Here is a 12,776-nt window from a genome sequence, read left to right on the forward strand (position 1 = left end):
TATAGAGAGAGAGAGAGAGAGAGAGAGAGAGAGAGAGAGAGAGCTGATCTCATGCGCATCATTCTGGAATGGCATACTAAACAGGAAGAAAAGACATGGGCACCCAGAGTGCACCCAACTGTCTCTTCAGGTCAGAACGTGGCACATAGCTCACACAGTCTCCATGCGAATGATGGTTCCTCTACAGAATGTGGGGTGCCTTGTTAGGTTTATGAGTGGTCATTATTACTCAGGTACTCCTTAATACTGAAAGCCCTGGGTTCTTCTCACGTGTTAATGTGCTCTCTGATCATTAAATAGTTTCCGCACAGGACGGGAGGCATTCTGCATCCCCTGGCTCCAGAGGAAGCAGTGTTTGGCCTGACTCCTGGCTTGAGTTAAACCAAACGTGGCTGGATTCCTCCAACAGTAGGAGGACTCTAGACTCCAGCTGCAGGGGACAAGTTTCTCATCTTGTCTTTGGACTGGACCAGGTTTCCCGTCTAAGTCAGCACTTCATTTTCCATTTAACCAGTGCTTTAGAATATATAGCTCTTTTGTCAAAGACAAATTCTTGTTATCAAAATATCTTTTACATTTTTAATTTATTCTCCCATGTATTACATCCTAACCAGTTTCCTCTTCCTCCTCCCTCACAAGTCTGTTTACCCCTTTCCTCTGACCGCCATCCACTGCTCCCTTTCTCTTCAGAAAAGTGCAGGCCTCCCATGGGTATCAACCAAATATGGCATATCAAGTTGAGAAAGGCTAGGCATAACCCCTAATATTAAGGCTGGTCAAGGCAACCCTGTAGGAGAAAAGGGGTCCTGAAAGCAGTCAAAAGAGCTAGAGACAGCCCCCGTCCCTATTGCTAGGAGTCCCACAAGAAGGCCAAGGTACAAAACCATTACATATACAAAGAGGGCCTAGGTCAGACCCATGCAGGCTCCCTGATTGTCAATACAGTCTCTGTGAGCCTTTATGAGCCTAGGCTAGTTGATTCTGCCAGTTTTCTTGGGGTGTCCTTGACCCCTCTGGTTCCTACAATCCTTCCTTCCCCTCTTCCACAGGATTCCCTGAGCTCCACTTGGGTAGTGTTCGGCTGTGGGTCTTTGCATCTGTTTCTATCATTTGCTGGATGAAGCCTGAGGATGATTATGCTGGGCTAGTGTCTAGAAGTAGAGCAGAATATCAATGGGGATTATTTCATTGGCTTTCCTTTTTATTTTCTTCTTTCTTTTTTTTCCTTGATGTTCATGTTTGGTTCTATCCTGTGTCTTTGGGTGATCCAGCCTCTAATTCCTGGCTCTGCAGATAGTATCAGGGGTAGGCTCCCTCTAGAATAATCTTTTAATATAGAAACCAATGTCTGACTTGCCAGGACTGTTGTAAGGGCCATCCGTTTTCAGCTGTCACGCTTCCGAAGGCCTGTTTATCCATCATACGTTTGTCTGTGACCCCGAGGCTTACTTTAAAATCAAACTCTCTTGCTCACTAAGAATCCAGTCCATGGTCAGAGACTGGAAGTTTTGACACTGACCATGCATTTTAAAGCCAGATACGCAACAACAATGGCCCAATGCCAAATGGTAGGGTTGCTTGCTTTGGCATGACTTTACTTCCTTGTAGACAAGACGACCATTCTTCACTGAGAAGTAATTTCCAAAGTATCAATGATCCACAGGGGAAAGAAACACACTATGGCACATATGCCAAATGGTTTTCTAAGGGGAAATGCTGGGGAAAACAGGGTAGGGTTTAGGAAATTGGGGAACTGGCTGATTTGAGGAGAAAGAGTGAGTACTAAGAAAAGAAAGGGGCCCTTTGACTCTGCAGAGCTGCCTGGTAACCTGAATGACATTAGTGCTGCTGAAGCCACACTGGCATTGCTGAGAAGCGGGCAGTTGAAGTTGGGGTTATCTTGCAAGGTCTCCAAGGGGGAGCTGGGGGCAGCGACAGGTGGCTACAGGGACACTGAGTGTTTTCCCATAAAGAAAGGAGGAGGCAACAAAAGTATATAAGGTTCACACTGGATGACATTCTTTGCCCCTTGGATTTGACCTCTAGAACTGATAAGTATTAAAAACGCATAGAAGTTAATTGCGTTTTGTGATTAATGAGGATCAGGTCAAGAGATGCGAGGGAAATTTCTGAGTTGCCCTGGATCTGAGGAAAGGGAACCCGGTTAGCCTGGTACCAGTTCACATCTGTCTTATAGCAAAGAAACCCTATGTCTTTTAAGAGCAGAGAGTTCTCCCTTGGGTTAGAGGATCCACTGGTCTATAGACCACAGTGTGTTGGGTCTCATCAAGCTTCCTTGGGCGAGAGCCAGGGTTGCTAACATATACATCTCTGTGTACATTCTGTAATGCTTTCCTCTGGGAGACAGATTCTGTTTCGTTCTCATTCATGAGAATGTCAGGGATGGTCAGTCTGTACTCAGATGAAAATAACTCTACTACCATTCACGGGACCCAACTCACCAGGAGAAAGTCAGGAGGAGCACTTCCATACCCTGCCCTACCTTTCTTTCACGGCCCTTGGTGCAGGGTCCAGGGGGAAGGTGACCAGGGCTCCAATGATCTCATTTCATCTTAGAATTTTACATATTTGTGCAGGGGAAAGCACAGCTGACTCATTCAGCTAGTCACTTCCAGGGAAAGGGGGAGCGAGGGTCCGTCGCCAGCCTAAGGTCCCCAAGGGGCCTCTATACCCAGAGCCAGTCCTGTGGACATACCCAAAGGATGATGTCAGGGCTTCCCAGAGCAGGTCCTTGTCATCACACTGCCTGACATGTCTGTGGGGACAATAGCCAGCGCTCTGCTCTCCAGCAGCTCCCAGCCAGCCTCTTGTCGTGGGAGATTGGAGTTAAGGCCCCAGGTCACAATGCAATGCCATCGAAGTGACTGTGCTACGGGAATACAGATAAGGCGACCAGAAGGTGACCTGTATCCCTCTCTGCAGCAGCGTGGCTTGAACTGGCAAAGAGGGGGTAACTGGTGGCCTTGCCAGGACAGATTCTCTCCCTACAGGAAGCTGACTCCTTTTGTTTCCAGAAGAAGCCTCTCAGGACAAATGACTTTTCCTTGCCATGGTGATGATACACTGACCTTTACGAGGCTGACCACAGAATAAACGGCCTCCTGGGTGGTCTTTCTGTTGTTGATAATGGTAAACTTAAGAATGGCAGATGATAACAAAAACAATATCGGCCACCATAACAGCTAGACATGACTGAGCAGTTCATATCAGGCCATGGACTCCGTGCTTTGCAGATGGTATGTCTTAGGATCTAGAGAGGTAACTGTGTTCATTATCCCCGTCTTACAGATGGGGAAATCGAGGCCCAGCAATTTGCCAGTATTCACACTCCCACTGATGTGGCACAGCCAAGAAAAAAAATGTACCCCATGTTTCCAACTCTAGAACTCATACGTGCCTCGCGCATCCTGTGAGAGTACGCAGCGTGCAACGGCGACTCTGGGTACCCCCCTGCTCTTCCAGTTCTTGCTCTAAAATCAAGCAACCGTGTGGCTATATGGATGCTCTCTGTCCTTTTCCTGTTGGCAGAATCTGACATGGCGACCTCATGCTTTCAAACAGTCACATTTGGGGTCTTGACATTCACTCTGCTTCTTTGTGTGGGTGTGAACGACTTGCTTGTGTTTGGTTGTGTGGACTCAAGGCTTCCTCGTTGCATTGGCTTTAGCAGGCAGGGAGCCTTTAAATGATTGCCAGATGATTTGATGAAATAGTCCCCTAGACTCTGATTCTGTAGTATTTGGCTCCTAGAATAATTCTCTCTCCTGACTAGGGGATTTTCTTCTCTGCACCACCCCGTTCTGTTCATCAGCCCCTTTAGCATCTCTCTGTCTCTCCATTGTCACCCAAGATGCCGCCCCCTCCTCTTGTCCTGTCCAGAGCTGCCAGTTATTTCAAGTTCCACCCAAGCCCTCCTCCTCCTAGAGAGCTAGTTCTCAGACAACTCCGTGTTACTATCTCCTCTGCCTAACTGCGGTGGACACTCTCCAGGACACTTCTCCTTGACAGATCCTCTGATTAGCCGGGGCAGGTACACAGACAGCCTCTTTCTCTGACTTTCAGCTTCTTTACCATATCTTATCTGATCACTTCGCCTCCTCTTGAAGTGTGAAGGGTGGAAGTGAATGAAATAATTGAGGACCCGCTCGCTCCCTTCGGCCTTGGCGGGGAGGGAAGAAAACTGATTACAGAGAGCGGATCCTTTAGATCCACAAGGGCTTAATTCCAGGACCCCCCCACAGATGACAAAGTCAGGACGCTCCCATCCCTCCTGTGAAATGAAATAACTATTTGCACATAATCTGTGCATAGTCTCCCTTCTGTGTCAGTCGGCTATATATTAACTGTCATGTTTCATGCCATGCAAATACGATGTAAAAAGTTACCAGACTCACTCCCAGGGGAGTAACAATAGGAGCAAAGCCTGTGTACATTCAGAAGAGACGAAATGCAGTTGGTCCCAGTCAATGCCAAGAGTGTGGAAGCCGCAGACAGCAAACTGGTACTGCCTACCCTCTTATTCCAGATTCTCTACTTCTAGGCGTCTTTAAAAAAATCATTGTGGTGTCTTGACTTGAGGTTACCACTTGCCAGTGATCAGAGTGGGGGGTGCATCTGTTCACTGGGACATCTCAGCCTATAACGTGTGCAGAGGCGGGTCCTTTGCTGCTCTATTGCACTCCCTGCTGTCGAGCCAAAGCGGGATGATGATGCTCCCTAAATAACAGATGGCTCCACCCAAGGGCTTTCAGGCTAACAGTGGGGAGGTAACTGGTTTCGCCACTCTCCTCCGTGAAGTGACTCTGAGAGTCCAAAGGCTGGGAGTTGACTCTCTGTTCAACCACTAGGTAATGGCATAAGCTAGAACCGTGAATATCCCCAGCAGCCAGCCAGATCTGAGAGACTGGGATCACACTTGGGCTCCCTGTTCCTGTTGGAGGACTCACAAATCTATTTAATTCTGGCTGTCACTATTACACAATCCACCCCACCTCAATCCTCCCCTTCCTTTAGATATAATCAGATCACGTGTAGTAAGAGGAAAAACATTACCCCTCTGTCTCTATGCTTCTTCCAACATTTCTACCCACAGGTTAGAAAGTGGAACAATTCCATACTTCAGTTCATTTCTCCCTAAGTTTTGCGCATTTAGGATGCCATATTCTGGTTGACTTGGGGAGACATTTTTGTCACATGAAACATTAGACCACACCAGAAAAGGCCCAATCCCCTCATAGTGAAAGAAATGGGAAGAGACAGGAGACAGTGAACTTCTCAGAGTGTGCTGGTGGGCACAGAAGACGGTGTGCCTGAGGGGTTGGTAAGATCCTATGCAGGAGTCTCTGAGGTACTGAGCAGCATTGACTCAGGGTATGAGCCAGGTGATCTCAAGCACACGCTGTGATCTCCTGGATGGGCAGCAGTAGACACCCCCTCCTTCTCCTGTCTGCCTGATTCTCTGTGGCACGTGTAAAGATCATAACAAAGATAAAATCTTCCATTATCTGCATAAATTGGGACGAAAATTCCAAAGAAGGCATAGTTCATAATAATGTTTTAAATGGCTGAGCAATGTATCCCTATACTCACAGAAGCAACTAGAAGGAGTTTCCTTAGAGATCTCAGGTATTGATTCCCCTGAGAAAAGAAGAGGCAGAGTCCCAGTCGAGGCAGGAAAATGGCATGCAGAGGCCATCTGCTGGGCTTAGAGTGCTCTGAGGGCTGAAAGAACTGAGTGTGTGACTAACTCCGAGGGGATGGGGGAGGACTAAAGAGGTAGAAGGGAGACTCTGATCTCAAGGAAGAGGTTGGCACACATCCAGCGGGTCTTTATAGCTGAAGGGGGAGCAGGTTTCTGATATAAATACTAACATTGACTTTTGGGTAAATAAGTGATTTCTGCAATTCTCTGCACTTTTCTAATCTTTCATGTTTCTCAATTTTTTTTTTTTAGTTTTGGGATGAAAATTTATTTCTTCCCTTTCCTCTCTCCAAACCCTCTCATAAACCCCCTCTCCACCCTCCTACATATTTATGACCTAGATTTTTCATTAATTTTGTAGTCATATATGTATATACATATCTATTTCTAAATATGACCTCTTCCGTCTGTATATCTGTCTGTCTGTCTGTCTGCTTCCAGGGATGACCTCTGTATATCTGTATGTCTGTCTGCTTCCAGGGATGACCATCTGTATATCTGTCTGTCTGTCTGTCTGCTTCAAAGGATGACTATATATCTGTTTGTCTGCTTCCAGGCTTGACCATTTGGCACTGGACATTTTTATGCTATAAATGTATAAGAAAGAGGTTAATAAGGTTGGGGTTATAGTTCAGTGGCAGAAGCTTCCCTAGTATGCCCAAGGCCCTTGGTTTAATCTCCACTTAGATACACACACACACACACACACACACACAGAGCAAATGTTCCAACTAACACGATGGAATTCTACACAATTATTTTTTGAGTGAGTATAGTCCTTTCTCTCATGTGGAAAGGTCTCTTTGAAAAAAAAAACCTACAGAGTAGGAAAAACATAAGTTCCAGAAATAAGTGTGTGTGTGTGTATGTGTGTGAAGTATCATTTTTAGTGTTGAGAATTGAACCTAAGGCTTTATGCCTGCTATACAGGCACACTATCCCTGAGCTGCACCCCAGGCCTTGAAGAGTATATCTTATCCAGTCCAATCTCTTTCAAACTTCTTATTTTGCATGTATCTTTCTGTATCCATAGAGTTAAATCTAGAAGAGACTACTGACTTTTATTGTGAGGCAGAATATGTACATTAGGTATTTTCATACTACATGGATTTTTGTCACGCACCTTCCCCTTTGATAATTATCCCAGCAACAGTGACATCTATGCATGACCCATGGGAGCAGACGTGCTGGCATCCAAGCCCCTCCAGGTTATTGGGCTTCCCATTGGGTTAGTTACTGGAGTTCCCACTCGCTGTGTCCTTGCCTGGCCTCTTTCCTGATTTGACACTCGGATGTCCAGAGTGTCTGTGACACATGCCAACAGCGGTGGCGATGACAAGCCCCAAACCACGTTTGTTCCATTCCTCCCAGCTCCTCGAGGCCTTCGCAATCGCCACAGCGAGAGCTCCAGTCTCTTATCTACACCGAGCAAGAGTCAAAAGTTCTTGTGAGTGTGATTGCAGAACAGGGTCTGGAAAAGCTCCTGATAATTCTGAAATTCCTTTGGAAGGGCCGTGCTACGGATGGGGTCAGGAGAGCTTTGTGGCTTTGGCACTTTGTGTACTGTTTAGCCAGACAACAAACTGGAGGAGAATGGGTGATGTCAAGTGTGAGAGACAGGTCAGGATATTGTTACAGACCCATCTGGGCTGATGGCCTCTGTCTCCAACACAACTTCTCTGGTGTCATAGGAAGACAACCCAGGGGAGAGTGAAAAAGTCCAGAGGTGGGTAGGGGGTGCTGAAGAACTTGCAAAGACACAGGATATTAAACATGAAAATAAAATCCACGCACTGAGAACATTAAGAGTCAGGTTGAAGTCTCCGAGGCGGATTTTTGACCTTTCTAATTGGTGGTGTCTTGGTTGGGTGGCTCCTTCAGTGAAGATAGCTAAGCCTGACATCTAGGAATTTAAACTTAGTAGCTGGCCTCACTTCTACTTATTAGCTAAGTTTGCTAAACATTTTGTACCATGTGCCCTACTTTATCTTTGAAGATGAAGCAACTGGCAAGCTGTCATTTCGATTCTCTCATGCCAGAAAGCCCGAAGGAGAGGGGCAGTCATTCCGCATTATCATCCAGAGGCCTCACAGTGTGCCCATTCCTCCTGCCTTTCCTGATTTAGCTTCAAAAGGACATAGGCTCCATAGAAAGTGTTGAGAAATGACTCAGTCTGGAAATCAAGTTTGGAGCGCGGCGATAAGCTTTGATACATCACCCATTTGCCCCAACAACAGACTTCTTTTTTTTTTAATACACATTTTCATGTAGAAAAATCTAATTGTTTAAAATACATTTTCATTCTTTCCCGAACTCGTCATACACTGGAGAGCGAAGCCGTGTGCTTTAGCATAGGGACAATGCTTAGCAGTGTTTCCTAAACAGCTCTCTGGTACTCTGAGCCCCTGGTCCCATCTCGATTCTTCTCTTGCTCAGGTACGGAGGTGAGTTTCTCCAAATCAGCAGACGCATTTGCCTTTGAAGAGGACAGCAGCAGTGATGGGCTTTCCCCAGACCAGACTCGGAGCGATGACCCCCAGGGCTCTGTGGGATCACCCCCAGATATCAAAGCCATTGAGGCTCCATTGGCTGGCCCTCTGGACACAATCCAGGTAAAACAGACTGCCCCTGCCTCATGGTCTTGTCAGATGGCTTAGGTTTCACATCAACACTGCTGTGGGTGGTGTTGCTTATATCCCCTGTCTTCTGCTGCTGCTGCTGTTGGTGGTTTTATCCTGGGACAGGGTCTCACTATGTAGTGTGATCCTCTCAAACTCGGGATCCTCCTGGCTCAGGCTGAGTGATGGAATTACAGTGTACGCCAGCACACCAAAGTCGCCTGATAATGTGCTTTCTTAATGTCCCTTCCCAGCCTATTGTGGGTCATAGAAACATTGAAAGCCTTCACAATGTTCGTTTCCAACTTACCTTGTAAGCAAGTAAATGCATTCATCTCCATCCCATGCATAAAGTAAGTTGACTTAGGGAGATCACATGATTGGCCAGAAACCTCCTGGCAGGACTGATATCAAATTCATCAGAGGACCTCGGGGGCTCGGAAGAAGGCGTAGCTGGCTATCAGCAAAGCAGGAGACACCTGTTGCTTCTAGCCCTAGCAGGGGTCTACCATGCCAGCCTGTAGGCAGGACACCACTCCTACTCAGTACAATTCTCATTCTTTCTCAACAAACCCACAAGTACTGAAAAGTGAATGTGTACAAAAAACATGAAGCAAACATAAAAAGAATAATTATGAGTTTAATAAACCACATCTCTTGTCCTGATGCTGACTCTGGCTGGGCCCCTTGCTACACTGGGCACTTCATATCTCCTCAGAGAAGATCACAGTCTCTGACAGATGAGTACCACTGATGCCAAGGACCACAGACAAGGAACTATTGCTCCATAAGGTTAGGTAGCTGTGTGGATTCCAGGATCACACAGAATGTCACTATCTCAAGAAGCCATGTGATGGGGACTATCCTCAGCCAAACATGATGGCCTCATTGGACCCCCTAAGAGATGTCCATGAGGCAGATGGGAGCACACGTAGTGGGGAAGGTGAGTTCACACTATTGACATGTGTTGTGGTAGTGATTTTGACCCTGGTTCTGTAACACTCCTGTCTAGAATGTTACAGAGGCCACCCCCTCCCCTCTCAGAAGACTTCACTCTTCCTGGTGACCAAGGGACTATTCCATGGACTGGAATTAAACATCTACTCTTACCCAAAATGTTTAGATTTAGACCAGAAATGTTTAGATTTAGAATTTATTTGCATCTATTCATAATGATATGTCTTGGGGATAAGATCCAAGTCAAAACACAAAATTCATTTTTGTCTTAGATGTGCATACATACCCATGGCCTAAATGTAATTATGTATAGTACTTTTTATCACTTTTGTACATGATGCTAAGTCCTATGCTATGGCATTTTCTTCTCATGGTTTCTTGTTGACCTCAAAAGGTTTCAAATTTTGAAGCATTTCAAATACTGGAATATTGGATTAGAGATGCTCAACTAGCATTTGAAATTATTTTTCTACTGGAATGTCCATCCAGAGGGGGGGCGGAGTTTGCAGTACTGTTTACTCAGGGTCCAGTTTCCCAAAACCATGATGGTCACTGGTCACCGTCATTTCTATCTCCACTCCATCAGAGCAAACATAAAGCTGCTAAGAAGTGGGAGGGGAAGGGAGGTGTACGAGGCAGAGCTGAATGTGCATTCCTTGTGCAAGAGTTCAGCATCAAAGTATCTCCCTTCCCCTGCACGCCCATGCTGAGCCAAACCTCTTCACAGCCAAACGTCTTTGATAACATCAAACAGTCTCTCAGATCGCTCGCACGTATTCTTCTGACAGCAAATTCCTCGGCTTCTCATTTAAGAATGGCTTTGAGGAAAAGACAAGTTCTTTTCTGCTTCTCCCTAGCAAAGTGGGAAGAAGGGGTGAAGCCCTGAGCAATGCAGAGAAAATGTAGGCGCGACTGTGTGTCTTTTCTCTCGGCAGCCATGTTTGACAGACAAGGACACTGAGGCTGTGAGAAAAGCAGCCCATGGACTTGTGACAGAGGCCAGGGTTCAGGGGAGAACCGAGAAGTTCAGTCCTGGCCCCCAGGAGAGCTGTATGGACTCACCCCTTTGTGTTGAGTCACAGCGTAGGAATATAGGAAAGGAAGAGAAGAAAATTATTCCTTTCATGGAACTCTCAGTAGACAGAAACATACCACTCATAAAAACATGCTTCTTTATGAGACACAAAAATACATGAATCCATGTTAATACATATAAACACACATGCACATATACATATACATTTATTAACTTTTTCCTGTATCCCAGCAATTCTTCCCCTTTCATATTAACCTACATATTGATATAACATGCATATAAAAACAGTCACACGTATACACTCAGATGTGTACTGATATACACACAGATATTTATATATTTATATTTTGACATGTGCACATACACGAGTATGAACATGCATACATATTGTCAACACACACATACATATGTGTGTATATGTATGATCATGCATATATATACATTTAATCAGCATGCCTATACACATACATGAAGGCATGAATACATGCACATGCCCAGGAATGTGCTCATACTTACCACTGCACACACATACACACACACACACACACACACACACACATACAGGTATATATTCACAAAGACATGCACATAAGCATATACACAGAGACATGTGCTCACATGTATACACACATATATGCCCAACAAAGAGACATGCACATTTACAAATACACATGCATATACTCTGCATATTCCTACACACTGAGACACATTCATAATTTAATATATCTACATATATGATATGCACACATACAAACTTTCCTACACACTGAGACATGTATATGTAGTTCTATCTTTACACACATATTTGCACACCTACTTAGGTATTATTCATAGTTACGCACACATACCCCTTTCCCCATTTTGCTTGTTCTTTTCTTTCTCAGAACTTTTACTCCACTCTCCCCTCTTTCTCTCTTTCTTTCTTTCTTTCTTTCTTTCTTTCTTTCTTTCTTTCTTTCTTTCTTTCTTTCTTTCTCAGTCTTATTTATAAGACGAACTCTTCTTCAGGGTGACCAGATGCCCCAGTTTGTCCAGATCAAGTCAGAAGTACACCCATCTTCTGGAATTGGTGCTGAGATTGCCCATTTAACTCTCAGTGGTACCCTGGGGATGTGACAGATTGGGGTGGCCTCCTGTAGGGCGCCCCTGATGTTAGCAGGACAGGAAGTCAGGGTGAAAACAGCAGATCTTCCACTGAGTGACGCCACACCTCCCATCCTTGTGCCCTAGTAACACTACAGTTTGGATTTCAGGATCTCGCTCCTGGCTCGGAAAGTGACAAGAATGATGCAGCCTCTCAGGCAAGCAACCAGTCGGACTCCGGGAAGCAGGGGCTCGGCCCCCTCAGCACCCCTCTCCCTGTGCATGCTGCTGTAAAGGTATGGACCGGTCTAGCCCCCAGCCTCTGCCTGAGGCCAGGCTCCCTAAGACCATGAAGAGCAGGGCTTTTCGAGTCTGTCCTGTGGGCATGAGGAGGGTCCCGAGGAACCACACCCAATTTCAGGCACTGTACTCTCAGCATTGGGGAAGCCTGTATGTATGTATGTATCGCTTTGGAAATATAGTTCAGCCAGTCAGGTACCTGTCTGGGATTTCATTAGCCAAGCAAGGTGGTAAATTCCTGTAATCCTAGCACTCAAAGAGGAAAGAAAGAGGACAGTGAGTGACACAGCACAAAATAAAAAATAAATAAATAAATAAATAAATAAATAAATAAATAAATATTTCCCAAACTCACGCCGAGGAAAGCCACAGCTGACTGCAGTGCACACAGGACTGGTAGGGGCCATAAAACACATCTGGAGCAGCTGTATTTACATGAAGGGAGCAGCACTAAAGCCTTGGGCATTGTAAGAGCTCTACTACTGAGTGAAAGAAGCCCAGCAGGAGGGGCTACCCTCAAGGGAGACAGTCAGTGGTTACAACTGTGTTTCGTACCTAATTCCCCCAGCATTACCTCCAGCTGCTCACAGAGTGCTGTATCCCAGTAAGCTGCTGGGTTGTCCATCTGTTGCCTTTCTTAGAATACTCTGCACTAGCTACCTTCCTTTGGAGTTCACTGACAGAATGCTTTCTCAGCTCTGGTGCCACCTTCAGTACCTGCCAACACGACTCTCTGGGGATTGTTGTAGGTTTTAAGTTAAAGTAATAGTCAATGACAAAGTGATAGTTTTAGCATCTGAGTGGATTGGGCATTGTGCACCCTAGATGGAGGAGAAAATGGTTCCCCTTATTGGTAAAGCTGTCTATAAAGAGGAATTACAGTAGTATTGATAGTTGAATATTTAAATGTTTCATAATTAAGATTAGTAAAGCTGTCAGCATCCCCATACCAACAAGGTGTGCTGGGGGCTCGGAGGAAGAACAGACTAAAAAAAAAATTCCATCCCCATGCAAACTCCACTGGTCCTCCATCCCTATGCAAACTCCACTGGTCCTCCAT

The 12,776-nt window shown here is 45.5% G+C and overlaps 1 protein-coding gene across 1 annotated transcript in view; it reads left to right on the top strand.

Annotated features, from left to right (window-relative positions):
- The window catches only part of LOC126514144 (myocardin-like), a gene marked incomplete at its 3' end in the record, with an annotated part of 69,988 nt that extends 58,276 nt beyond the window's left edge, over positions 1-11,712 (top strand). The window contains exons 6-7 of the mRNA XM_050162889.1: positions 8,159-8,334; positions 11,587-11,712. Coding sequence (XP_050018846.1) covers positions 8,159-8,334; positions 11,587-11,712 — 302 coding nt within the window. The remainder of the gene's footprint in view (positions 1-8,158; positions 8,335-11,586) is intronic.
- Between the last annotated feature and the right edge of the window lie 1,064 nt (positions 11,713-12,776).

The sequence above is a fragment of the Alexandromys fortis genome, unplaced genomic scaffold (assembly GCF_014885135.2).
Source record: "Alexandromys fortis isolate MF-2015 unplaced genomic scaffold, M_Fortis_MF-2015_v1.1 scaffold_84, whole genome shotgun sequence".
In the NCBI taxonomy this organism is placed as follows: Eukaryota; Metazoa; Chordata; class Mammalia; order Rodentia; family Cricetidae; genus Alexandromys; species Alexandromys fortis.